The sequence below is a fragment of the Neurospora hispaniola genome (assembly GCF_033458365.1).
Source record: "Neurospora hispaniola strain FGSC 10403 chromosome Unknown B0T23scaffold_1, whole genome shotgun sequence".
Lineage (NCBI taxonomy): Eukaryota > Fungi > Ascomycota > Sordariomycetes > Sordariales > Sordariaceae > Neurospora > Neurospora hispaniola.
Window position 1 is genome coordinate 2,121,396 of NW_026944406.1, and position 24,549 is coordinate 2,145,944.

Genomic DNA, 24,549 nt, shown 5'->3' on the forward strand with positions numbered 1-24,549 from the left:
TCGCTCTGCAAATCGCCGTCTTGCCTCTCATACACATATACATATCCATGCTTGTCTGCAGCAGCTCCTTATTAAGCCGGTTTAACACAATAGGACAGTGCGTGCAGCTCTCCTTTCACTATCCACTTGTTGTTGGGTGGTGGTGAAGCATGCCCGTCCGGCAGGGGAACGGCAAGGTTTTGGCGCTGCGGGGGGGGCGGGCGGGCGAGGCCAAGCGAAGGGCCCCGGCCAATGGAAACCAGGCCACCCACAGCCCAGGGCAGGCGGGCGGCATCCATGCCCGCACCGGGGCAACAGCAGTGACCAGGTCCCAGCTGAGTGAGGTCCAGGCCCCATTTCTGTGGACAAGTTTCCCTGCCCGCCCGCCTTGCCTGCCCTGCGACTGCAACACAACGTCAAAAGAAACCACCAAGGCTGTGTGTGTTTGTTGTACCCACCCCGACAACAACCACGTAATTCCACTTCCACTTCCGTCTTCCACTTCTCCCTTCTCTCCTTTACAACAAGCACGCCAACAACATACTTTCTCTTTTCTGTATCGCAACCATCATCTCTACCCGCGACTCAGTCCATTATCCGTCATCACTGTCAACTACCTTTTAAAGTACTTCTTAGCTGTCAAGCAGGTGCAAACGGCGCCGCCGACCACCAATCCACAATGTCGGACTACAACAGCATGAAGGTCCCCGAGCTCAAGAAGCTCCTCAACGAGCGCTCTTTGCCCCAGACCGGCAACAAGGCCGACCTGATCGCTCGTCTTCAGGAGCACGACAAACAGCAGGCGAAGCCCGCCGATGCCGCGCCCGGTCAGTTTTCCTCGATTCGATCATCATCCTCTCCCTGGCTGCGAGAAAGCCCGTCACGTCGCCCTGCGATCACGAACGCGTTTCAAGCCTCCACGCTTGTACCCCACGATCGCTACCATACCATTATTGTTCGATCGATGCCCATCTTTAAACAGGTGGCCGTTTGTGTCACCCAGACCGCTTCCAACGCGCAACGCACCACAGAACTCACCTTGCCACCAACATCATGATCGCAGGAACACCAGTCACTGACACTTTACTTTCAATTTAGCCACCACCAAGAAGGACGGCGAGGCTGAGGATGAAATTGACTACGAGGATGATGACTTCCCCGCCGGCGACAAGAAGGCCGCCACCGAGACCACCGACGAGAAAGCCCCTGCCAGCGCCGCCGCCGAGACCGCTACAGAGTCAGAGCCCAAGGCCCCAGTAGAATCCGAGGAAAAGAAGACAACAGAAGCCGCCCCCGCTGCCGCTGCCAGCACAGAACAACCCGCCGCTTCTTCCGCTCAGGGAGAGGAGGTCGCCGCCAAGGACACCACTACCGCCACCGCTACTACTGCCGAAGATCCCAGCAAAGCAGAGGAGCAGAAGCCGGCCGAGCCTCTCTTCTCCCAACACCTTCCCCCCACCGATGCCAAGTCCGAAGCCGAGAAGCGCGCCGCCCGCGCCGCCCGCTTTGGCATCACGACAGACGAGAAGTCCGAGGAGGTCCAGAAAGCTGCGCGCGCCGCCCGCTTTGGCCTGGCTAACGACCAGGTATCAGCTCTCGACAGCGCGTTACCCGATAGGCCGCGCAAGCGTGGTCGTGGCGGTAAGGAGGAGGGTGCTGGCGAGGAGGGTGGCAGTGAGAGGGCAGCTAAGCAGCAGAAGACCACCGCTGCTGCTCCTCAAGAGAACAAGGGCGGCAACCAGAGGCAAGGTGGTGGTGGTGGTGCTGGTGGTGGAAGGAACAGGCATGGGAGGAATAGGAACAACAACAACAACAACAACAACAACCGTGGTGGTCAAAGTCAAAACAGCAGCAGGCAACAAGGGAATCAGCCCAAGCAACAGCAGCAACAACAGAAAAAGCCTGCTGCTGCTATCGACCCAGCGGAAAAGGCCAAGATGGAGGCTAGAGCGAAGCGCTTTGCTGCTGCGTCCTCCTAAGTTGTTGGACTGATGATGTGAGAGGGGTAAATTAATAGCTTCGGATAGCGTGATAGCGATGAAGTCGTGATCAAACCTGCAGCTCAATATTTCTTTCGCTCTCTTCTATCTCACCTCTTTTTTCTTCCAACGAGTAGTAAAAGTTTGGATACAGGGGTTATTTGATTCTTTATGGTCTATGTACAGCGAAGGGAGGAGAGGGAGAGTGTGAGTGACTTTGGAAGAGATGAATTAAAAGAAGTCATGGCAAGAGTCCAGCTCAGCTGAGATCAACTTTCCAAATCTTGCTTGCTTGCTTCTCATCAGATCGGGTGCACGTTGGGCGTTTCGGGTGGCGGACAGGATGAAGACGAGGATATGGTCGGTGAGATAGGTTAAGGGAAGGTCTCCTTCGTATCTAGTGATTTGCTTCGTTATATCTAACCTAAAGTTCATCTTGGTTGAACTATTCGTTGGATGTGATCTCATGTCATGTTCACACCCGGCGGTCTATCATACCTCAGTGATGTCCTATGAATTTATTTATTGAAAGGAAGTTGGTCATGATAGGCAACGAACCCTAAAAGAGTAGAAGAATCCATAGAGTTTGATTTACGGGATTGAACTGCCAACATGAATAACACCTGTATCGGTGTGCAACATGAAAATGAGTATCTTCTGGTGTGAATATGCAAGTACATAATTTGTATCATCAAAGTCCCGGTCTGCAAAGCATACCGCATAGTCTGAATCGAAGTGAGTCTGAAAATTTAATGATATAACTAGCAGCTACCACACACACACACACACACACACACACACACACACGCACACGCAGACGTTTCTTATTACTGAGCCACATCCTCTGTTCACTTGTTGACTGACTGACTGACTGACTGACCTTACAATATCGGTATGTGTCTATCTTTTCGTAATTTCAAGGCAGACATTCATGTTTCTGCCCACCTAATCTCTGAGACTTGGTTTTGGTGTTCGTCTTATTCCTGATATCTTGAGATTGAAGAAAATGGAGGCCGACCAGGATGATCATCTGGAGGAAGATTAAGGAAGGGAAGGACGAGAAAGAAGGAGGAGGAGGAGAACGGTGCGACAACTTTATGAGTTTATATTGGAAAGAGCTAGGATGATGATGGAGTCGTTGAAGGCGGAGGCAAGGATTAGGAAGACGAGGAGGGACATGGATGGATGCGTAGATGGATGAGGAACAAGGTGAGAAATACGAAGAGGAGAGGGGAAAGACGGGGGTGAACCATGCACGTTGGGAGGAGAATATAAGCTAGAGAAAGCGAGTAGACATGAGAAATAGTACCAAAAGTCAAAACCATCACCTCTTCTCAGGATGCATCTAGTGAGTAGCCCGGACGAAAGACACGGTTTCAGTTCAATAATCGACGACAGCAGTAATTCTTAGTACGTCTAGGGCTATGTGTATGACGAAACAACATCGAGTGTCTGTCCCCATCATATCACCGTCACCTCCAGCCATGTATCGGATAATTTCACCGGTAGGCAAATCCACCAACACCAAACCAACCTTATCAAAGACTTTCCACACAAATGTTGCGACCGCTTTTGGCATAGATAGACAGACACCTTCACCTAACCGAAAACTGTATACACCAACTGACCACAAATCAAGCCTTACAACCTCTGTGTATCATGCGATTGGGCGTCTGCTAGCCCAGAAGCCAGAAACAGAACACCTCAAGCGGGATTTGAGCACTACAGGTAAAGACGTGGGAGGAAGTAGTCAGGGGGTAAGCACCTACCGACCGGGTTGATACAAATATACAAAACCCCAATTACGTGTGGGTAATCCTTCCATCCTTCCATCCATCCTTCCTTCCTTCCCCTTTTTTCCTTCCTTCCCCTCTTTTCTTCCTTCCTTCCTCGCCAATCTGGAACCCTAAAACAGAGAAAATGAGCGCGAGAACAAGTTCTCGTCGTCACATGACCCAGTTAGAGACTTTTCCAGGCTATTTGGGAAGGAGCGTTGTTATAGGAGAGCAATTGGGCACTCGAATAGAAAAGGGAGAGAGAGAGGTGGAATGTCAACGAACGAAAGCTTCCATCTTTTCTTCTTCACATGCTCATATATCATGGATTTCAGTACTTGAAAAGGGAGGGAATACAGCTAAACAGGGAGGGAGTAGTAGTCTACGGATCGCGGCGAGGTGGAAAAGACATGTTCTGGTTTAGGAGATACTGAATGGGTGAAAGGATGGAAGGTTACTTTCTTGAATTCGCTCTGCCATTATTAGTTGGGACACTGACCTAGCTCGCTTTCTTCATTTCTCGGCTTTGAAGGAGGTGAAGTATATTTCATCGGAACTTACTCCATGGTCAAAGATTTCTTGTCCGCGGCCTGGGTTTAGAGCCCGCAAGGACACTTATATGGAGACTGGTTGATGTTCTTATTTGTTCAGGGGTTTCGGGATTCTGAGAAAATGGGACTGGGCATTAACAGCTCTCTCTTAGTTGAACCAGACTCCGATACATCGGACGAATGCTTGCCAGGGACATTCCTCATTTCGGCACAGAAACTTCAGAGACAGAGCCACGCAGCGAGTGTGGATAATAAATGGTATGAATACTTCTTTGAGCGTAGGTACGTACGTATTTAGAAGCAGCGGAGTGTGTCTCGTGAGCAGTTTTGGTATCATCACCGGGCTAAGACAGTAGTAAATTAAAGACAAGAGAAAAGGAATATCAACCCCACCCACCCTCCGTCCAATAGCCAACCTGCCAACCTGCCAACCCAAACCAACTTTAAGCATAGATAAGATGAGATGAGGTTCGAGTTTGAAATGCCATTGATCATCAATGCTCCAATCCCTTGGCCTGATCACCATGAACGATTACCACTACCCCGATTTGAAGCAAGTGCAAATTAGCAACCCCCCCCCCTCCCCCCCTCCCCCCCCTATGTGCTTGATGATGAAAAAGTGAAAACATGAAAAGAACGGAAGAAAGGTAACCAATAACACCTTGACTCCTACATGCCTGTTTGTTTGTGTTGATTGATCGTTCGTTTTGAACCTACTGACGATGACGATGACCTCCATGCATCCTGCACTCAATGGCCTCTGTTTCTGAATATCCTTCTTTATGGCACGATGATATTGGTGAATGACCAACTTCCTTTGCCGGCGCTAGTTTTCCATTGATTGAGTGTGTCTTGTCTTGTCTGTCTTGTGTGTAATGATGAGCGGGATGCTTTTTTTCCGGTTTCCAGTTCCGAAACATATCACTCCCTCAGTCTTTGTCCCTGTCCAGGGGATCCTCAGAATAATGGGCACCTGTGCCTCAATGATTTGCTGCGGCACCAGCGCGCATTATGAGTTTTCCTCCCATCCCGATTTGCAGCCTTTTAACTCGAGTCCCTCGCACTTCTCGTGCTGTCACTCCTATCACGTCCAGCGCCTTGTCGAACCGCATCCTGATAGCTCGGAATCGGAGGGCTCGGCGGCCTATGAGAACCTGCCCTTGGCCTGTTGTGGCTTCCACCGCTCTGAATCGGCCTTGCTGTGGCTGACGAGGCACCTCGACTCCTGCCGCTGAGTTGGATAAGAGGGGTGTTTTCGCTGTCGGAGCTATGTCTCCTGCTCCCCGGTCGAGAGTTGACAGGGCTGGTATACTCGGGAGGTGGCTGATCCGGACTGAGGAATCCACCGGTTATGGGCTGCCCATCTTGGTCGACCAACGCTGCAGCACTACTGCTAGGTTCGCCTGCATCCTCCGTGGGTACCAAATGAGCAAGCGAGATATCTGTCGGGCTGCGAACGGGTCCTGGGCTCGTTGGTGGAAACATTCGAAAGTTGCCTGATCGTGTGCGGTTATGAGAAGAGTCGACTGCAGCCAAGCCTTGTCTAGAATACGTCTGCACGGGATGACTATACCCGCGCCCACGTCCAAGCGTGCTGGTAAACCCATCCTTGGTGCCGGCCTCGAGGAGAATACTGCCTTGCTCGGAACCATATGGTGGTGGCGGTGCGAGCGAGCCAGTCATAGGAGCGAGACCCCACTTCTTGACATTGGCTTCGATGAAGACAAAGCCAGCCTGACCAAAGTTGACATGGACGATGCAGGGTCCGTTCGCGCCGATCGAGGGGAAGAAGTTTTGCGACTTCAAACCGTGTACTACATCCTCCAACTTCTTTCCGTTTCGGGTGAAGAAAATCGTGCCACTTCGCGGGCGGTAGCCGACGCCAATAACATCGCCTTGAACAACTTGCGGGCCGTAGGAAGTAGCATTGAAGGGTTGATTGTAGCGACGGGTTCCGTTGGATAGGTACGCGACAGAGTACTTGTGAAAGCCTAGAAGGTTCGTTAGTGACTTTGTTCTGGAGGATAGTAACGGAAGTGTACCAACCAGGGAGCCTGAACAGAGGATACGGCTTGGTAGCCATTCCTATGCTAATCAACGTATTCTCGGGCTTATCGTAAACCTTGGCCTCCCAGTAGTAAACCTCATTCTGCTTCGGTACCGGCAGGTTACTCATGACGGTGCATTCGGAATCGAAGAACTCGATCTCGGTGCGGGCCTCGACAAAGCAATTTGCGATTTCCAGCTCCGGCTCAAACTCCCAGGCCGACACTCCCTTCTCCTGTATGGCAAGATATTGGGATAGCGAAATGTCCGTCTGCAGGGACTCGGGTGGGTTGGCGGCGATAAAAGCTAAAAGTGAGGATCGCGTCAGCAACACTTTTCAAGATGTGGCAAAAAGCGCATACTATGTAGACAGCAACAACCGCTGCTTTACCTTTTGCCCTCAAGTATTCCGTCCGTTGCATATCATCCATCGTCTCGAGGGCCTCAGCCTCCTCCCGCAGAAACTGTTGCTCGTCATCGTATTCGCCGGGTCGACCAATGCGGTCGAGGAAGATGCGCCCTGACGTTGTGCAGCGGAAGAAGTAGAAGATGAGGAAGAAGCAGCCGATCAGTATCGCCGACCCGAAGGACGATAACAGACCAATGATGATGCCATTCATCCCGGGACGGTAATCTGGCATTGTTATCATGAAGACGGCGCTCCAAGTCTGTTAAAAAAAGAGGGATTCCGTCGCCTCTCTCTCTCTCTCTCTCTCGGACAAGAGTGTTGGAGTTGGTCGTCTACGTGAGTGATTGAACAACGGCCGACTGACGTTGGCGTCACCGCCAAGCCTTGAGCATCCGTGGCGTGACTTCTTGGCCCTTCGTTGATCCTCACGGCGCTTCCAGGACAACGGCAAGCCCGGCGGATATTCAGAGAGACGGAGGTCGTGAGCAAGATGGCAACCAGCGGCGGAGGACGGGCAGCTGGGGGCAAACAAGTCGAGGGAAGATGTAGGGTGTTTTTGAAAAGAGCGTGGGGATGGGTTGGGTGGTTGTCGGCAAAACCTGAAGCGTCAGGAATGCGGAGAAGAAGGCAAGTTGGGTCGGCTTGGTTGATGGTGGTTATCGCTGTGGGTAGGCTGGTGGATATCCGTCTTAGTTGGCAGCGCAAGCTAGGTAGGCAGACTATCCTCGCAGTCGCAGCGGTGCGTTCGATCCGACACGGGACCCGGCGAAGGGCAACCTGAACTTGTTAGGTGGATGCGTGGAGGGCAGCGGGCAGGGCGATGGTTGCAGGTCCCCAACAAGCAGGCAGGGCAGTTGGGGGGCTACGATCTGGGAGCCCAAGGCGGATGGTGGCTTGTGTCGGTTGATCGATGCCCGTTAGTAGCGCACGATGAGGTGGGCAACCGAAATCAGTCAACGGCAACGACTCGGAATGCGCTCGGCTTAGCGATGTGATGCGATGAAAATATCAAGAAGAGGTGAGACAATTTACTGCAGAGGTACAATCGAGAAGTCGTCACAGCAAAAAGACAACGGCGGTGTTGCAAAGCTGGAACGAAGATGGACGATCAAGGGTCAACGAGGAAGAGGTGATGTAGGACTAGAGGTAGGTCAGACGGGGGTGAAGTAAGACAAGATGAGTGATGGTCGCCGGCCAACGCTAGGTCAGAGGGGAGTGCCCGGCGTCCAGCGAAGTGCCCACTGCAATGAAGCGTGCTTTTCTTGGTCCCTGAAGGCCAGCATGCCCTGCAGATACTTACTCGGCCTCACGTTGAATGCGGGTTTGGACACTAACTGAGTTTACCGCATTCTAGTATGTATGAAAGTTAAAGAAATAGCAGGTGGCGGGAGATACCTTTTTCTTGTCGGAGTGGCTTGCCAGAATCTCGAGTGACGGGAGAACAGGAAGATGACGCCCACGACAGCAACGAACTGAACGTTCCCGTCGTTTGCTGGAAACCCCTCGACCCTCCAGCACGGTGTTCCAACAAGGAATTCTTGCATTCAGCCAGGCTTCGACTTTCCTTTACAACGCTCTTATCGGCCAAAGGAAGCATCGAGAACGTTTACTAAACGACCTGCATCTTGATCTCGATCGGTAAACGTCAACTATGAGCGTTTGGCATCGCCCACTCCGGTCCTTCAAAAAGCGTCCATGAGCACTCACACTGCCTCCTAAAACACAGCGCATAAACAACAACACGCTATTCTAGGAACACTGTTCCATGGGCCGTGTTGGAGTACCAGGGTCCCGCTGGCCGCAGCACCGTTTCATATGGCGCAGTTTGACGACGGTCCGAGATCTCGATGATCATGCCAGAAAATCAAACATGGGATACATAGACTGCCGGTCAAGTATTTTGCAGTCAGCCAATTCGAAGAAGTCATGGACGGTTCTCGAGTCTCCTAATCAATGCCTTCCACGGCTGTCATGATATAACATAAAATCGACACCGGCAAGGCAGGGTCCAGAATCACACTTTGTCAATTCACCACCGTGATATAGAGATCGGCGGCGTCCGTAAGCACAGCGGATTCACAAGCCAGTGTCGTCATCCCTACGTTGCCCTGGGCTCGAGGGAACCATTCAGTTACTGTTTCTTACATGCAAGTTGACGGGATTCAGTGAACGGCACAAGTCGAGTGAACTTGGTTCCCATGGCGCATGACGGACAAAACCCGCGACCTCGAACAACATGGAGTCCGACACCCGGCGCATCCGGAGCATATTCGAGACTCCGTGTGACCCGGATGTCAACTCATGCAACAAAATTGGCCGTTCAACATGCGGTGCGCATGTAACAATACAGAAGGGTGTTGAATACACTACTTGCAAATACCATTTACATCAGCTACTTAGCTACCTTTGAACCCTATCAAACAGTTATTTGCTTCGACTGTAAAACTACATACGACAAACGAACGCCCGCCTGCTTGTGTCTGAGTCAGGTATCAAGCTATTGAAGGAAAAGGAAGAGTAAAAAAAAAAAAGAGCAAAGGGGTTGCTGTGCGTGTGAAAGCTCGTTCATGCATACATTATTTCATCTTTCGCTCACCATCTCCGACCCCGTTACGAGTGTGACACATTGCTTTCCACCCATCGCTCTCGCTTCTCATTTCCAATCGTCATGATCATCATAACATCTCGTCAGTCAGCCAGCCGATGTTCATCATATCTTCTCTTAGTAACCGCCAACGCTGCTATCCCCATCACCATCCCTCCGGTGATGCCTTCTGTACCCAGCACCGTTTCTCTTCTTCCTCCTCTCCTCCGCATACGACACATCGCTTCCCACCGAGCTCTCCGCGCCGCTAACGGGAATGTGAACCGGGTGCTTATAGACCTTGTGGCCGCTGACCTCGCTCTCCATCATCTCGCTCTCCGTCCCTGTGTAGCTGGACGGAACCAAGGCGCGTGACGTACGCAGCGGTGGGACTTGGTCGACTTCGTCATAGTCATGGTTATTCACTCGTGCGTATTGCCCATTGCTGCCCGTGGCGATAACCCCCTCCTCGTGCTCGTGAACGTCATCCAGGACGCTCTCGCCCCGTTCGTCGATACGGCGCAGAGCGATGGACGATTCGTCGCCTACTCCGTGTTGCCAACTGAAGTCCCGTTTTGACGACCGCTGCTCGCGCTCACGCTGCCCGGCTGCTGCAGACGCACGATCCCGCTCTCGCAGACGACGCGCCTCGGCCCGCAGCCGCTCGGCTTCGCGGCTGGCGTTCTTGTCGGCTGTCGAGTACACCTTGCGAATGCCGCCTGTCTTCTTCTCCTTCTCGCGCTCTCTCTCAGGATTACGGTCACGGCCAAGCTCCCGATCACGCTCACGCTCCCGCTCGCGCTGCTCGCGCCTCTCCCTACGCTCTGCCTCCTTCCTGGCAGCGCGCTCCTCGTCCCGTTCCTTCTTGCTAGGGCTCCGCTCGCGCTTCTCCTGGTGTTTGATCAACTCCGACGTGACGGTGCTGCCGCTGTCAACAGTCGAAGTACCCACACCACTCCAGCTGGGGTTCGTTGAGCCGTCCCACTCGCTCGCCTCGCTAGCGACGTTGATGCCGCCAACGCGGGCAGGCTTCTCGGACCGGTAGTTGCGCAGCTGCTCCTCAGCCAGAGCCTCGGCCTCCTCGTCAATCATGATGCCGTCGGTGCCGACCTTGCGCTTGCTCCGCTTCTTCTCCTCCTTCTCGCGCGCCTTCTCCTCGCGCCGGCGTTCCTTGTCGCGCTCCTTTTGCTCGCGCTTCTTGCGCCGCTTCTCGCGGCCGTAGATGTCGGACACGCCACCCGTGATGCCCGTGATGCCCGTAATGCCTGTGGTGCCGCTGATAACCGTGGTATTGTCCATCTCCGTCATGCCGTCGTCATCTGCTACGTCCTTGTACACGCTGCCGCCGCCAAGGATGGTGCTGGGCGTTGCGCCGGAGTAGATGGTGCCGTTGGGACCCTTGCGGCGCATTACCGTTGACTTGTAATCGTCCCAGTCGTCCTCCTTGAAGTAGAAGCCACCGTTCTTGGCCCAAAAGAAGAACCAAACGGCGCCGATGACGATTGCGGCACCCAGGAGGCCGAAGAAAGCGAACATGGCCTTGTTGTTGATATCCTGCGGGTGCACGAGACCCTTCTCCGGGTCGGGACGGTCCTTGTTGTCATTGTCATCGCGGGCTAGAAGAATTCCGCGCGCTGCCAGAGGGCCGAGAGCTGCGATGTCTTTGCCGCTGACAACAAGGCGACGCGCCATGAGGGCGCGAAGCACAGGTGCCATAGTTGCGGTTTGGCGTCCGCCGGTTTGGCAGAGACGGAGGCCCAAACTGAGCTGATAAAGAGCTGGTCAACCTCCCAAGCTGAAGAGAATGTAAGCTTCGTCGATCGCTAGCTTCTGAAGAAATACAGCTGCTGGAATGGAAGGGTTCAATGGAAGAACGTCCAGATACTTGCAAAACTGCAAGTCGATGAGGGTTGCTTGGGTGAAGAATGCAGGTCGACGTGCTGCAAGCGTTGGCGTAGCCGTAAGCGTCAAGTCTGCCCTGTCTTTCTGGGCAGTGTTGAGGTTTGGCGCTTGGGGGAGGGGGGAACCTGAGAATGTTGTTCGCCCAGAAACTGGGGGGCTGGGGAAGGACCGGGGCTGGGCAAATAAGCCAGGGCACTGCAGGGGTGGCTAAGTTAGTTGTGTGCGTTGGTCCTGTTGTTCTTGCCTGGTTGGCTGGCGATCGTCAACTTCCGTTGGATTCGGTTGGCTGGGAACCACGCAAGAGCCAGGCAGGCACATCTGGCAGGTTCAGTTTGGCAGAACGGCCATCGATCCCCTCTTCACCACTGGAACCTTCCAATTCTTTCCCGTTCCTCTCTTCGCGACGCAATTTATCCTCTTCGTTTTACAGACACGAATCGCACTTCTTTATCGGTGTTCCGGCTCATAATCTCCTGCTGTCATTGTGGTCGCAGCTTGCAAGCTTGTAGTTCTATGATAACCCATGACGTCGTTATGTGGTACCTAGGTACCTCCATAAGCGGCCATTGACCAGCCAAAGGCTTGGCACTCTCAGGGCAACAGCGTGTTTCACCTTGCCACTGAACTGTAAAAATGGAGAATCAGGGTTGTGGAGTCAGTGCAGTGCAGTGCAGTGCTACTGCCGTACAGTAGGACGAAACACTTCTGGCACTGGGCTTTTCTCGCGACGGGCCACTTACACGGACCGAGACGGTGCTGTTGATGTCCGCCTTCGGAATAGAGGTAATATTACACTTCAAAGAAAAACGAGTTCACAAATGCTTTCCTTTTCATGGGGGTTAATAATTCTAGCTGCTCAAGGAAAAGCCCGCGAAGTCACTACGTGATCAAAGTGATAAGAAAGACTTTTGCCAGCTGAAGAGCTGAAGCGACTCCTGATGTTGAGAATAGGAGACTTGACTACAGTAAGAAGTTGCTTACTATGCTATGTCCGATAAGATTCATGTTCTCATCAGCTTAGGAACGAGGTTATGTATGCATTAAACAAAATTCGTCCTTTAGGTAGCAGTAGCCTGTATGTCTTGGCATGATAGCAAATCTTAACAAATCACAAGTGCTTGATCAAGTGACGATGGAACTGTTGCAAGATGTGAGGAATGTATTTATTTATAGGGCATGTTCCTTGGCTTATGTTCGACAGTTGCGACCATAGGAACGCTTCGTCGCGGTGCCATAGCTCGCTCGGTCGACAGAGAAGGGCCCTAGTACATCGATACGATTCAAGATGAAGCAAGTGTCATTGCTAACAGAATGTGAAAGACAATGTAGATAGGTATTTCTAGCCGACCACCTACTGTCCGGGTTTCATGCCAACTGTTCATCTGCTTCGGGTTTGTAATGTATATTGAACTCTGTCACCACCACCACCACTTTTCCTTTACGAACCAGAAGTAATGAAGATCTTGATCAACAAGTAGAGAGCAGGAATCACGAAATGTGGAATCGATCATGTCGTGCTTGAATGATTTTTTTTGTGCCATGCCAGATATGGGGTATCGTCTCTCCAAAACTTTTCCCGGGTCCATCAGACAGTGACTTGCAGCAAGACTAACAGTGCCAACCAAGAAGAAAATTGTACAAAATCCAAGTGAGGAGTAGGTAAAGAAGATATTATGAAGAATCGAAGAAAAGGAAGAAGACATCATCAACGCTAAACATAAGGGCCATAAAGAACATGATACAAACTCGGTTCTTGCTCGTTCTTCTGTGTCTTTATCATTGTCATTTCGTCGTCTCATGATCTCGTAATTATCAGAACCAAAACATGGAGAAAAAAAAAAAAAAAAAAAAAAAAAAATCAGTCGTAAATCTTCGTTCATGACCCAGTGACCGCTCAGTAGCGATACGTCGGAGGATCCGATGGGTATTCGGGATAGGCCGGGATATAGTCGTAATCGGTACCGTCAATATCGCGACCAGCATAATGCATTGATCTTGGGCGTGACCTCGCCCGCGAGGCCGCGCGAGCTCTGGTCTGAGATCGCTCAGCCCGAGAATGACGTTCTTCATAGTGCTGCTGGCGTCCATCTTCGATATACCGAGGCTGGCGCTCATCATATTCCTCCTCGTAATCGTAGTACGCCTTCTCATTTCCGTTTCGCCCGGAGGTGATGGCGTTCCTTGAAATGTTGATTTCGGCACCGCCAGCGCATTTCAGCTTTGCACCATTGACTTCAAGCACGGCACCCTTGCCCTTCATCACCCGAATGGTGACATCTTCATGTGGATTGGCGCTTGACCGCGTGGTTCGTGTTGTTGCCGAGTGCCTGTAATCGCTCTCATCACGGCTTTCTTCCGAGCTCTTGGTGGAACGACTGCTACCGCCGTTCCTTTGGGCTCTGCGGAGAGTTTCGGCCGTGAGCGGCATCGGATCACCACCAAGTGTCTCGGTCTGGTACTTGGCAGCTTGACGGATCTTTTCTTCGTAACCGCTTCCAGAAGCAGTAACTGGTTGTAGTGCTGCTCCATAATACGAGTGTCGCCGGTTATGCCGGCTGGCTATTTCCATCCTGGACTCCTGGTCTTCGTATGTCCCTGCACCGACACTAGGTCGCCGCTGGTGCCTCGGTCTTGACTTGGACCGCGCTCGGCTTGCAGCGGGAGCAGGGGTTTGATACTCGTAAGGAGTTGGCGAAAGGGCAAATAACGCATCGCCCGACTGGTCTTCGTCGGCATATCGTGAAGCTCGTCTGCCTGGTGTTGAGGGTACTGGCGGTGGCCTATGTGGGTTGCCTGACGGGTGAGCAGTAGAAGACCTGACTGTTCTTCGCGCATCTTCGTCCCTCGACAGCTTTCTGTGGGAAAGAGAAGGCCGCGGCATCGATCTCTCGTTCTCTTCGTCGAAATCTGCCTCCCCGTATTCAAGAGCGCGGGAGGTACGATAAGCCAGGGCGGTTCGGGGGCGATTCGGGCTAGTTCCGAGGCTAAGAGCAGCGAGTTGGGCATCTAAGCGTGCATCAACGGGTTGAGCAGAGAAGTAGTCTGTAGCCTGTCGGCTCAACGAGCCCGGCGTCGGAATCGGGAATGGCTGCATGGGTCCCGGTCCAGCCCATGTTGGCGGAGTAGCTGGATAGGATGGAGGCATGAATTGCGGAGGAGGCGGAGGCCCAGAGGCAATATAGCGAGCAGAAGGTGGAGGTGGTCGTGTTGGACCTGTCCCGTAATAACTAACGGGCCGGGGAGTGGAGGTCTGAGGACGAGGCGGTCGAGAGGAGGAGGTTGTCATGGTAGGGCTCACACCGTAATATGAGGCCTCGATCTCCCTTCCGTTCCTGTCGTATTCTCCCCGCCGGTGAAGATTGCCGGTGGTATTAGCATGTCGTGGAACGGGGCGTGAAGACGACATGCTGGATCTTTTGGTCCCAGATGTCGACTTTTCGCGCTCTCTTCGTGCCGTCTTTGAGGATTCACTTCTGCGGGGGTTTTGTGTCGAGTCGGAGTCGGGCTGGCCGTTTGTCACTATGGGTGAAGAGTCTGACTTCTTGTGCTCTTTTCGTGCGCGACCGGAGCTCGAGTTTTCTTTGGAGCCAACAGAGGCAGCGTAGCGGGAGGTTCCTTGGATAATGTTTCCGTCGTCGTCGGCGTCTTCCACAGACGCGATTTTTGAACGGGTCGAACTCATTGGAAACGAGCAACAGCTCGCGAGACGGTATTTAGGGCCACTTGAGAATACGGACCAAGGCAACTGAGCCGCAAGGCGGAGGCGGGCCGCAGTGAGGATATTCAGTCGCTAATGTAAGGACAACGAGGTTAGCTCATGCTTGCGCAGTGGATGCCGACGCCAACGACAACAACAAATGACACACAGTCAGTTGGGACGAAACATACGAACCTAAGAGCGGGGGTGATCCTAGAGCGATAACCAATGGTGCAGGACAGAACAGCAAGGGTGAAGTGGAGACTGAAGCGTCGGGAATATGGGATGGAGTCAGGGCCGTCTCGTCTGATGTTCCAGCAAGCGCTTGTTGTCAGTGTCTACTTGAAGCCGACGGGACTGTGGTGTTTCGTCGCGACCGGTGATGCCCAGCAGAAGCCCAAGGGGGAAAGTAGCAAGGCTACAGAAAATATGAAAAAAAAAAAAAAAAATATGTAATGGAGGAATGTGGCTGAGCGGGCGACAACGAGTTTTATTGACTGCGGGGGTGTAGCCTCTGCCTCTGACACTTGGTCCAACTAGAGGTAGGTAGAGGTAGGGACAGACGGGACTGGAGGGGTGCGACGCGTGCTGGGTAGCTGGATGCTTGCAAGCTTTCTCTATCCAAGCGCAGTATTCTCTTCTTACACTAGGCTGCCATCCAGGTCTGTCTGAGCTGGGGCGGGAGACCCAGAGCCGACAAAACAGAAACGGGGCGACGGGAATGGGGAGACACCTCAGCGAGACACCTCAGAAGGAAAGAAGGGAGGGGGTTGGAGGGGAGTGAGCGAGTGAGTGTGTGTGACGCAGAAACACCACCCACACTTGTATCGATAATGCAGCAACGGCGTCAGCAACGGTGCCCCGGGAAAAAACAGCTTGACGGAACGCTAAGTGACCGGAGAGCGAGCTGGCACTACCAGAGCGTTTCGTTTCTCTCGATCATTCCGGGCATTACTTGAGTTGAACAAATTCCTCTTATCGCTTTTTCTCTTCGCGGTGACCGCAGCATCTGAACGTCCCGTCTACTGAGATGCCCGAGTCGATGCTGAAAGATTCAACGGCGTTGTTCGGGAATTCGTACCGTATGATACGCTGCTGTATGACAGGGTGTGCCTCGTGGACTTGGGGATTGGGTGCTGGAGCACGGTGGATCCGTTCTGTTGCTGATCCCGTTGTGGGGGAAACTGGGGGGGATGGCTCCAGATAGTGAATCGCCGTCAACCACAAACCCTTGCTCCGAGGTAATCGATCCTCCCACGACATGAAAGAATCACCTCACTCGAGTGTCTATGGTTAAACCTCCAGGAAATGAGGCGATCAAAAGGCAGAGACAGATGGGCGGAAAAGCAGAAACGCGAAATGATGTTCTCAAGTCTCGCAAGGCAGTGGTGATCTTCACGCGCATGAGCAATTGCTGCTATAAAATATTTGGAGTAAGACTGCAGGTTGGGCTGTCTCTTGCAGCTCTTAATGTTGGGAATTAACGGATGGGCGGTTGATTGTTACACGAGGCTTCAACTCTCCGAAGGGTGTGGTGGGGTAGACGAGTTTGAAGTTGTTGCTACTCGCCTGAAGGAGGGTACAGTTTGGGCATTGGCCCGAGTGACAGGAGTGAAGAAAGGGGGCTGGTGTGTGGTTGCTCTGCGCAGATGAGGACAAAAAAAAAAAAAAAAAAACCAAGCGCAAAGAAAATGAAGGTAATGGGAAATGATGTCGACGACATCCCGGGATGATGGAATGGGTAGGCTGTATGAAAACCTGGAAACATATCCATTTGCTTCGCCGTCTTTACTGCCCGACCTCTTCTCTTTGGGTATCAACGGTAATTTGCAGGATTGCTTCAGTGTATGCCGTACAGGCACAGTCGACACTCGCTTCGTTTGGACCCCCAAAGCCGAAAACGATATCGTGAAATGAATGGAAACTGGTTAATGCCTCGTAAGGATGTGCATGGAATCACATTGAATCTTAGGGTTTTCAAGGGAGCAGGTAATTGGAGTCTGGGTATAGTCGGTGCAGCAAATGTATATGAGAATAGCCACCGCCCGCTTTCTAGGCAGAAGGGTCAACACAGCCATTCGCGTCCTCCATCTGATTTAGTTGTTCGCTCTTCCTGAAGTTGTATGGTAGGTTCTGAAATGCGGCTTCTGCCCGTCACAGTGTCAAAGTCATCCAGCTTGGTGTAGGCATGTAGGTTAGTTCTCATCGGTGGGTGTCCCAACCTGCTCATGTCTATGATAGTAGTGACCATGAACAATCATAAGCATTGAACCTTTAGCATTCACCGTGAGCGGGTCAAGTGAGACATGATGGCGCCCTCAAGGAACCCTGAGATGAAATCCTCGATTGTCAGCATTGTCTAAAGGCAAGAACAAGGGAACCCGTCTTTGTCACCAGCAATCTTTCGCTTCGCAGTACAATGCCATGTGGAAAATATCTTTATTCTGCCAAGCCCTCGAGAGTTTCGAGTTTGGGCGTGAGTGTGATGCCAACAGTCGTTCTTACCTGTCCAACCCAAATGCATAAAGACTAGTATTAACCCCTCAAACTTCAAGTCACCCGCCCAGAAGACGCAACGTGCGGCGCAGGGAGGGTGGGATAACTGGGAGGGTGCAATAGATGTGCCAGCTCCGCGCATTGTCGCAATTGCGCGGGAGACGAGCTACGTCTCATGCTGTATCGCCATCAAAAGCGGCTTGTCACAGGAAAAAAATAAGGGAAAAAAATGCGAATCGTCCGTGAAATCTGCACTGAAGAGCAAGTGACTCAACATCTTTGTCGCACAGCCAAAGCCATCTTGGGCGGTCATCGACCTGTAACAAATTGGACAGATTTCCAAGACGCTCTCCTTTATACTCGGCACAGGTACAAGGCATTGACTCAAGTGTAAGGGTGCAGCCAACCTTTCGTGCAGACTATGCGAATCTCTGTAAGGACGATGCGGTCGATGATGCACATAATTGTTGGCGTACCAGTACCATGGTGTTCTAGTGACATCACCCCAAGTGAAATAGCAGCGTCTTGGTTCCCGCCAATCTGGTATCTCCATACTCGGCGCAGATCACTCGAAGCCTTTTGGAAGGAGTCTGAGAGTCCAGACGTGGCTGAAACATCCAACGAGGAGAAGGAGGCTCAAACTGCAAGCTGTGGGCCAAAGAAGGCACCTCAGATCACCAGTCATCCAGGTCCGGTCGAGTTGTAACGCGTATCATCCTTCCGGGGGCACCTGAAGATCATGGTTTCGTCCCTGATCGACAGAAATTTGACAAATGAGCACCGTGTATCCCTTTGTTGCTTGGAGCTTGGAGCTTCGGTCCAGACAGAAGGTCCGTAGCGAAGTGCTTCGTTTACGAAGAACCAAGCACGGGCTGATAAATAGCCTGGTCGTGGTATTCCCTCCGATGTAGTCTGCAGTGTCAAGAAAATTTCTTGCTCTGATCAAACAACGACTTCCGTGTTCTTCGTCTTCAAACAAACCCGAAGACTAAGCAGGTCTAGCACAAACAACCGTGCTGTTCTCGATAGTTAGCCGCATTGTTTGTAATAGGATGGGGGAACATGAATAGATAGGTAGCTGGCTCACCAAAGCATCGATGCCCAGCCACTGGCCAGCTAGTCGTCTGATACAATGCTGCTATTCAGGCCGCCTTAGAGCAACCGAACAAAAAAATGAATAAAAACGAAATCACGGAACTATTGGACAAGAAGCGCGCAAGACGAAAAAAAAAATATAAAAAAAAAATAGGGGAGCCGAAGAGTGAAGACACATTTCCTGGATCACACCTCCATATCCACAAAAATAGGTCGGTGGTCAGACAGGAAGATACCATCGTCAAATTTATTTGGCAGAATTCCAAACAGCCTTAGTATGAGGGTTGGTGGTCTCTGGACAAAGAGAAAATCGATGGTCTTTGGCTCCTCGTCTGGCTCGCCAAAAGACGTGTATGTAATGTCGCGGTTGCCGTACTTTAGTTCATCTGGAAAAACCGCAGATGTGTCTTGCAGTCCTGAGTCCGGTGAGGTCAACGTCTTGTATGCCTGGTCTATAGGGGTACTGTTGAGGTCGCCGCCCAGAACCAATGGAGGATAAGAGTCACGATGCGCTCGTCTTCATTCGGAGGCCAGCATGAGAATGAGCTTAGAGCTTTCTTCCCTCGCAATTTGCCCTCGGTGGTCAAAATGGGTACTCATAACAATGACCGCTTTGCTTGTCGTCTTGTGGCGGAATGATCCGACGGTCACGATTCTCTCAAGGACAGCATCCCAACCGATTGACGGCCTTTCTGGAGTCTCGGAAAGCCAATACGTCTTCCAGTCTTGACAGTCCCATTCGTCCACTCGGAAAAAGATGGGTGAGAACTCGCCAGCCAGTTTGCCGTCTTCTCGGCCCCGGCCAACATGGCTCCACGACGGGCCGAGAGAATCCTGGATATCAAGAAGCTGTGAGTAAAGGACTTCTTGGAGGCAGAGAAATGTTGAGTCATGGCCAGAGGTAAGAAAGTTGAGTTGAGCACAAAGCCTTGGCCGACGGTCAGTCCATGGTTGCTCTCCAGGAACAGGATTATCGGTAGCGAAGCGGATGTTGAACGACACAAATCGGACATGGAGTTGAGCAGAACCCGGGGCCGGCGATTCTCGGAGCGTCATTGCTTCAGTTGAAAGCCCAAGCCAAATCCTTGCCGGGGATCGAAGCTAACGATGATAGATGCCGGTAGGGCTCGAGATGGTGACAGGGATCAGGGAGAATTGAATATCAAACAGAAACACTTGGAAGAGGAAAAGTAAAGAGAGTCGGACCGAGTCTCACTGTCGAGTCTGATCAGGTTTTTTTTTTTCTCCCCTCTCAACAAAGCACTTAAGTGAGTTGAAGGAAAGCTCTGTTCATGTTTGCAGTTCAAAGGTCAGAAAAGTTGAAGGTGAAGTTGACGGTTGAAGTTGCAGCCGAGTCAGGTCATGCCTGCCACTGCGCGCCATGCCTGCCGTGAGCCCTCGGCATCCAACTCTTATCGGTGCTTATCTTGCACATCACTGCGACGAGTGCATTCACAAGCCCGCACGTGCGCACACCTTAGTGGTGACTGATGACTGCAACTTGATGTTGGACTCAATCGTCAACTTCACCAATGCTTTCCTTTTCGTCCTCATGTCACGGCCTGGTTGGGCTGCTAGCGGTGCCGGGTTGCCGCAATCAGCAGTGCAGCTTAAATAAATAGTTGCACCCTCTTATTGCTCATGCACGATCGTGTTCCTGCTTCATGACGAAGCATGATCAATCGGCGCATCTTGTTCCTCGATGTCTCGTCAATCGCTCGATTTCCGCCCCAGATCATTCCAGGGGTTTTGGCCTCCGGCTTGATTTCTTCCGGCCATGATCCACGCGCCACGGCTGCACATCATGCGGGTACCTCAGATCAGACCTGGAAATCTCTCACCTCTAGGCGCGAACAGCGGCTACACAGATATCGTGGGGTCTTCTGCTGGCAGCTGGCGTGACCTTGTGGGTTTTCCAAGAGCTCGCACTTACACCGTAGCCGGGTAGGTAGCCATCATTCGGCAGCCATCCAGTGACTCGGTGATGCGGCTCCGTGCCATGTCTCCGTCCATGTCTCCAATTCAACACCGAGCGAAAATCCGGCTTATTCACCAGCCTTTACACATTCACAGCCATCATGCTTGCGCGTTGCGCAGTCATCTGGCGGCCCGAGTGGGTGCTGCCTCCTTGATTTTCTCATATTTTGTTGACTGTGTCTGAGCTCAGCAACCCAGTCTGTTGCTGCGCGTGATGCCGAAAAGCCGTGGGAGCCGCGTTTCCACTTCTCCATCACAATCCTTTTCCTGCTTTTCGATATCGAGCCATGTTGAAGTTTTTTTTCCCTCTACCCATTTCGTTCCAAGCTAACCAAGCGTTCCCACAAAACCCCTCCTTATCCCGCCCCGTGATGCCAGGAATGGCACGCTTTATGGGAGCTTTTGGAGTCCTGTCGGGGATAGGCGATCAGAGATCGGGGCCTGATTGGCCAAGGATCCAAGGAGGAGGTGCATTCGCCCCGCCAAATGAGACACATCGTTGGATGGTGACACACCATGTTCACCTCACAAGGCAACGCCTCATCATGGTTGGCACTACACCGATGACTGTGTCTGACATTGTGAGAGTGGCATGCGAGACATGCCAACCATTTCCGGTGAGAGGGTGTAGTCATCACCGGCTTGGTATATAGCCAAGGCATGCTCGTTCGTATTCAACTCGTCAGTCTACCCAGTCGTCTCTTCAGGTTCTATACATACAGCAGCAGGAGAAACGTCGGTTTCTGGTTTGTGTCTGACACCCCATTTTCTGACAGATTTGTTATCTTGAGCCGGCCAAGCCGGCATCGGGTTTCCTCTCTTGTCATCGCATATTTTTTGGTGGCATTTCCTTTGGCGTGTGGTGCAAAGGTTCATATATCACAGCAGTCTCGTCTCTACTCCTGTCAAGGTTCATCCTCTTCACCACGACGAACACAATGCCTTCTTCTCAACCCATTCGCCGTGGAGCTCTTCGTGACTCCTGGCCGCCTACTCAACTAAGAATCGACTATGGCGACTTTCACGATGTCGACCTATCCAACATCGACCAAGACCCTCTCACGTACTTCCTCACGCCCACACCTGCCGCCAATGCGGTTGACGACGACGACATGGATTTCGACATGGACTTTGACGCCGGAATCGAGGACACCAAACGCCCAGCGCCCATCGTGAGAAGTGTTAGCCCATCCAGCCTCGACGGCCTCAGCCTCCCGCCCCCTCGGCCACCAACACCACCCAAGTCGTCGACTCCCGAGCTCGAGTTTGATGGGTACCCTACGCCCGAGGACAAGGAGGATTACATGCACCTTGCAGCCGCTGCATTCGATTTTCCTGTTCTTCGCCTGAAGGACCTGACCAAGAAGCCCAAGATGAGGCCTTCATCGAGCTACAGCAATAGCAACAGCCGCCCAAGCAGCAGACTGGACAACTACAGGGGTACCTCTACGGCTGACTATGATTTGCCCCTGACGCCTCCCTCTCCATCTTATAGCCACTTCGCCAACCGGGGTCGGCCATTGACCCGGCCTGGTCCACGAACGATGTTCAGACCATTCCGTCGGTCACCGCACTCTTGGCGTGAGCCTAGCCCGGATGTTTGGGCTATCGAGGAGGAAACGGATGAGGAGCTTCACGATAGCGAGATGAGTGAGGGCCACCACGCGGAGCAGAAGTATGCTGGAGCCAGGAACATTGAGTCACCGTCAACGGCTTCAAAGGGAAAGAAGAGGGTTCGGTTTGCGCTGCCCTTTGAGCAGTGATTCACAGCTTGTGTTTAGAGTGCATCATCTCACTATCTCTACTTTGTACATTTTCTTCACATGGTCTAGGGTGGGAGGGTATCATCATTTGCATTTGGAGGGCACATTAGCATTTTCTCATGGTTGGATATCGGCGTTGGTGGATTAGGTCCTGTTCCTATACCCTTCTGCACATTCTTTTCTGGAACTTTGCATCAGGGAAATCATTGGGCGCCATCATGTACGGAGTACTGCATTACCTAGGTATCACAACAGGGTGGAATAACAAGGAAGAGACGGGAGATGGCCATGGACTTTTCTGACATGCCAGCGGTATATCATAGTTGGCTAGTTATGTGGGTGTGAGTGACTGGCCAGGGTCTGGTTTGTTTTCATAGGAGATGGGGCGGAGGACATACGTTTTAGATACTTACTTGAGGTTCACACCTCACGGCTTTCTGTTCTACTCAAATTCAATAAATCAAGTACGCCGTGCTGACGCATTTCTAACCTCCAAGTGTCGATATTTACTGCATCGCTAGGACGCTCTTTCAATATCCCCGAACCTCTCTATAACTGAATTTGGAAATTCGAGTGCACACCACTATCTAAAAAGGTGTCACCAGCTTGGAGATGAGCAGTGAGGACTTGCATAAAACGGCTCGCTCATGCAAAGCTAAAATGGGTTACATCCGCCTCAACATAACGCCGCAGCTGCTTGTTTTCTCGCAGTCGCAGTTGCAATGAGTAATATCCACCATAAAGTATACATTGCACTGCCGTGCCGAGCGGACTATTACAGTCCTGCTTGGAACCCCAAATCTTGAATTTCTTATGGCTTTAGTTTGTCGGACCTTGTTTTTTTCGCTATACTCGGGTCGGCTTAACAATATCTCCCATCCATGGCGGTCGTTATCCCACCTGAGCTCAGGATGATAGGTAAGATTGGAAGAGGACGGAAGGACTGTTGTGCTAAGTAAAGAAATATAATACAGTATCGTCGTGGTGGTTGCAGTTAGGTAGTTGCTGATGATGTCAGGTGCCAGAACCACAACCCACCCCCACCCTCAACATCTGCTGACAAGGGAAGGGACAAGGATGACCCACCATTGCGATTGTTAAGACTGCAGGGTGATTGACCATAGAAAACACCGAATACCTTATCCATCAAATACTGTACAGGACACTGGACCATTGATGTTTCAATTGCCACATACAAAACATCAAGACTCGAATACATAGGCTGGTTCAGTGCGGGTTGCTGGGCGTGTTTGGTATATTTGGTCACCCAGGCACTCACCGGGCATAGAAGCTTGGGCCACTGCACAGGTTCAACCTACATAGAACGAAGAAGGGACGAACGAATCGTCGGAACTGAACTGTGTGTGCAGCAAACACCGCCGCGCAGTGCCAGTGCGATTCACATTAATCCGGATGGAATGATACTACGTCCAATTCCCTCCCGTCCATCAACTTCGATTGGGTTGCACAAGGGACTCAAGGGATTGTTGTTGACATGTTTGACTTTTTTCATGGCTGCTGCCCTTGCGTTACTTGAATCTTGAATGGTCTCTTGGACAGCAGCGAGGGCGGAGATCAAGATGGAAGAACTACATAGGTGAAGCAATGTCAACTTTCCACGGACCGAAGCCGAACAAGGGAAAGTGGAAGAAGCGCGCGATTGTAACGAAACTAATGCAGTGGATGATAGCAGCCCCCACCAAGGCAGCCTACTCTTCGGAACCGCTCTAGTGCAAGTAATTGATTACCACTCAGCCAAGCTGCAGGAGAACGTGGTTTCCAACTTCCATGGAACCCGGTGGGACTGGCAGAAGCAAGAAGTCGGAGGGAGAAATCGGTCGACACTGATAACATGCCCGGTGGATGCGCCAAAGTGAGCAAAGGGTGTGATGAAGGGTGGAACTGCCTGCACTTTTTCACTCTTCTTTGGAGATCTGATGGGTTTCAATTGCTGATGTCCGCAGCAACCACTGCCATCAATTGATTGTTATTGGCGGCCACGGGAAAAAACGATAACCTCATTCTCAGCCACGCAGGGTGGATTGGTTACGGATTACGGATGTCTGAACGACCTCAGCAAAACAGAACAGAAGCTCAGCTGCTCCTCAAGCCCCTTCACCTACGCTCGCTCTTTTCCCGCAACACGCGCGCCAGCCAGCCTATGATTCCCTTGTCTGACAATACCTGGAGGTACCATTCATCAACATTTGCACCACAGCGGGCAGCTTTGCCCGTCGGCTACCTGCTCGCACAACCGAACCGCGTGGGCGACAGCTGACTCCCTCTCTACCTGAAC

The 24,549-nt window shown here is 51.9% G+C and overlaps 8 protein-coding genes across 8 annotated transcripts; 3 read left to right on the plus strand and 5 right to left on the minus strand.

The window, feature by feature from the left end:
- Positions 1–658: 658 nt before the first annotated feature.
- On the plus strand, positions 659–1,958 carry B0T23DRAFT_305828 (uncharacterized protein; the record flags this gene model as incomplete). The annotated part of the gene is made up of 2 exons (XM_062834336.1): positions 659–806; positions 1,078–1,958. 2 exons carry the CDS (start codon positions 659–661, stop codon positions 1,956–1,958), a joined length of 1,029 nt encoding a protein of 342 aa, XP_062696830.1.
- Positions 1,959–5,175: 3,217 nt separating this feature from the next.
- B0T23DRAFT_10883 (SPRY-domain-containing protein) lies at positions 5,176–7,104 on the minus strand. Its single transcript, XM_062831828.1, has 3 exons — positions 6,722–7,104; positions 6,331–6,636; positions 5,176–6,275 (listed from the first exon to the last, which is right to left on the minus strand). Exons 1-3 carry the CDS (start codon positions 6,978–6,980, stop codon positions 5,329–5,331), a joined length of 1,512 nt encoding a protein of 503 aa, XP_062696831.1. The 5' UTR covers positions 6,981–7,104; the 3' UTR covers positions 5,176–5,328.
- Positions 7,105–9,078: 1,974 nt separating this feature from the next.
- On the minus strand, positions 9,079–11,361 carry B0T23DRAFT_369413 (uncharacterized protein). Its single transcript, XM_062836514.1, has one exon. The coding sequence runs from the start codon at positions 11,037–11,039 to the stop codon at positions 9,462–9,464; it is 1,578 nt and encodes a 525-aa protein (XP_062696832.1). The 5' UTR covers positions 11,040–11,361; the 3' UTR covers positions 9,079–9,461.
- Positions 11,362–12,377: 1,016 nt separating this feature from the next.
- On the minus strand, positions 12,378–13,083 carry B0T23DRAFT_369414 (uncharacterized protein). The gene has a single exon (XM_062836515.1). The coding sequence runs from the start codon at positions 13,022–13,024 to the stop codon at positions 12,641–12,643; it is 384 nt and encodes a 127-aa protein (XP_062696833.1). The 5' UTR covers positions 13,025–13,083; the 3' UTR covers positions 12,378–12,640.
- B0T23DRAFT_450054 (uncharacterized protein) lies at positions 13,084–15,354 on the minus strand. The gene is made up of 2 exons (XM_062841076.1): positions 15,118–15,354; positions 13,084–15,015 (listed from the first exon to the last, which is right to left on the minus strand). Exon 2 carries the CDS (start codon positions 14,905–14,907, stop codon positions 13,120–13,122), a length of 1,788 nt encoding a protein of 595 aa, XP_062696834.1. The 5' UTR covers positions 14,908–15,015; positions 15,118–15,354; the 3' UTR covers positions 13,084–13,119.
- A 3,345-nt stretch (positions 15,355–18,699) lies between these two features.
- Positions 18,700–19,569, minus strand: B0T23DRAFT_400844 (Endonuclease/exonuclease/phosphatase; the record flags this gene model as incomplete). Its single annotated transcript, XM_062838530.1, has 2 exons — positions 18,700–19,025; positions 19,110–19,569. 2 exons carry the CDS (start codon positions 19,567–19,569, stop codon positions 18,700–18,702), a joined length of 786 nt encoding a protein of 261 aa, XP_062696835.1.
- Positions 19,570–20,596: 1,027 nt separating this feature from the next.
- On the plus strand, positions 20,597–21,160 carry B0T23DRAFT_10949 (uncharacterized protein). Its single transcript, XM_062831841.1, has one exon. It carries the CDS (start codon positions 20,778–20,780, stop codon positions 21,141–21,143), a length of 366 nt encoding a protein of 121 aa, XP_062696836.1. The 5' UTR covers positions 20,597–20,777; the 3' UTR covers positions 21,144–21,160.
- A 268-nt stretch (positions 21,161–21,428) lies between these two features.
- B0T23DRAFT_391847 (uncharacterized protein) lies at positions 21,429–22,253 on the plus strand (the record flags this gene model as incomplete). Its single annotated transcript, XM_062837966.1, has 1 exon — positions 21,429–22,253. One exon carries the CDS (start codon positions 21,429–21,431, stop codon positions 22,251–22,253), a length of 825 nt encoding a protein of 274 aa, XP_062696837.1.
- Positions 22,254–24,549: the final 2,296 nt, after the last annotated feature.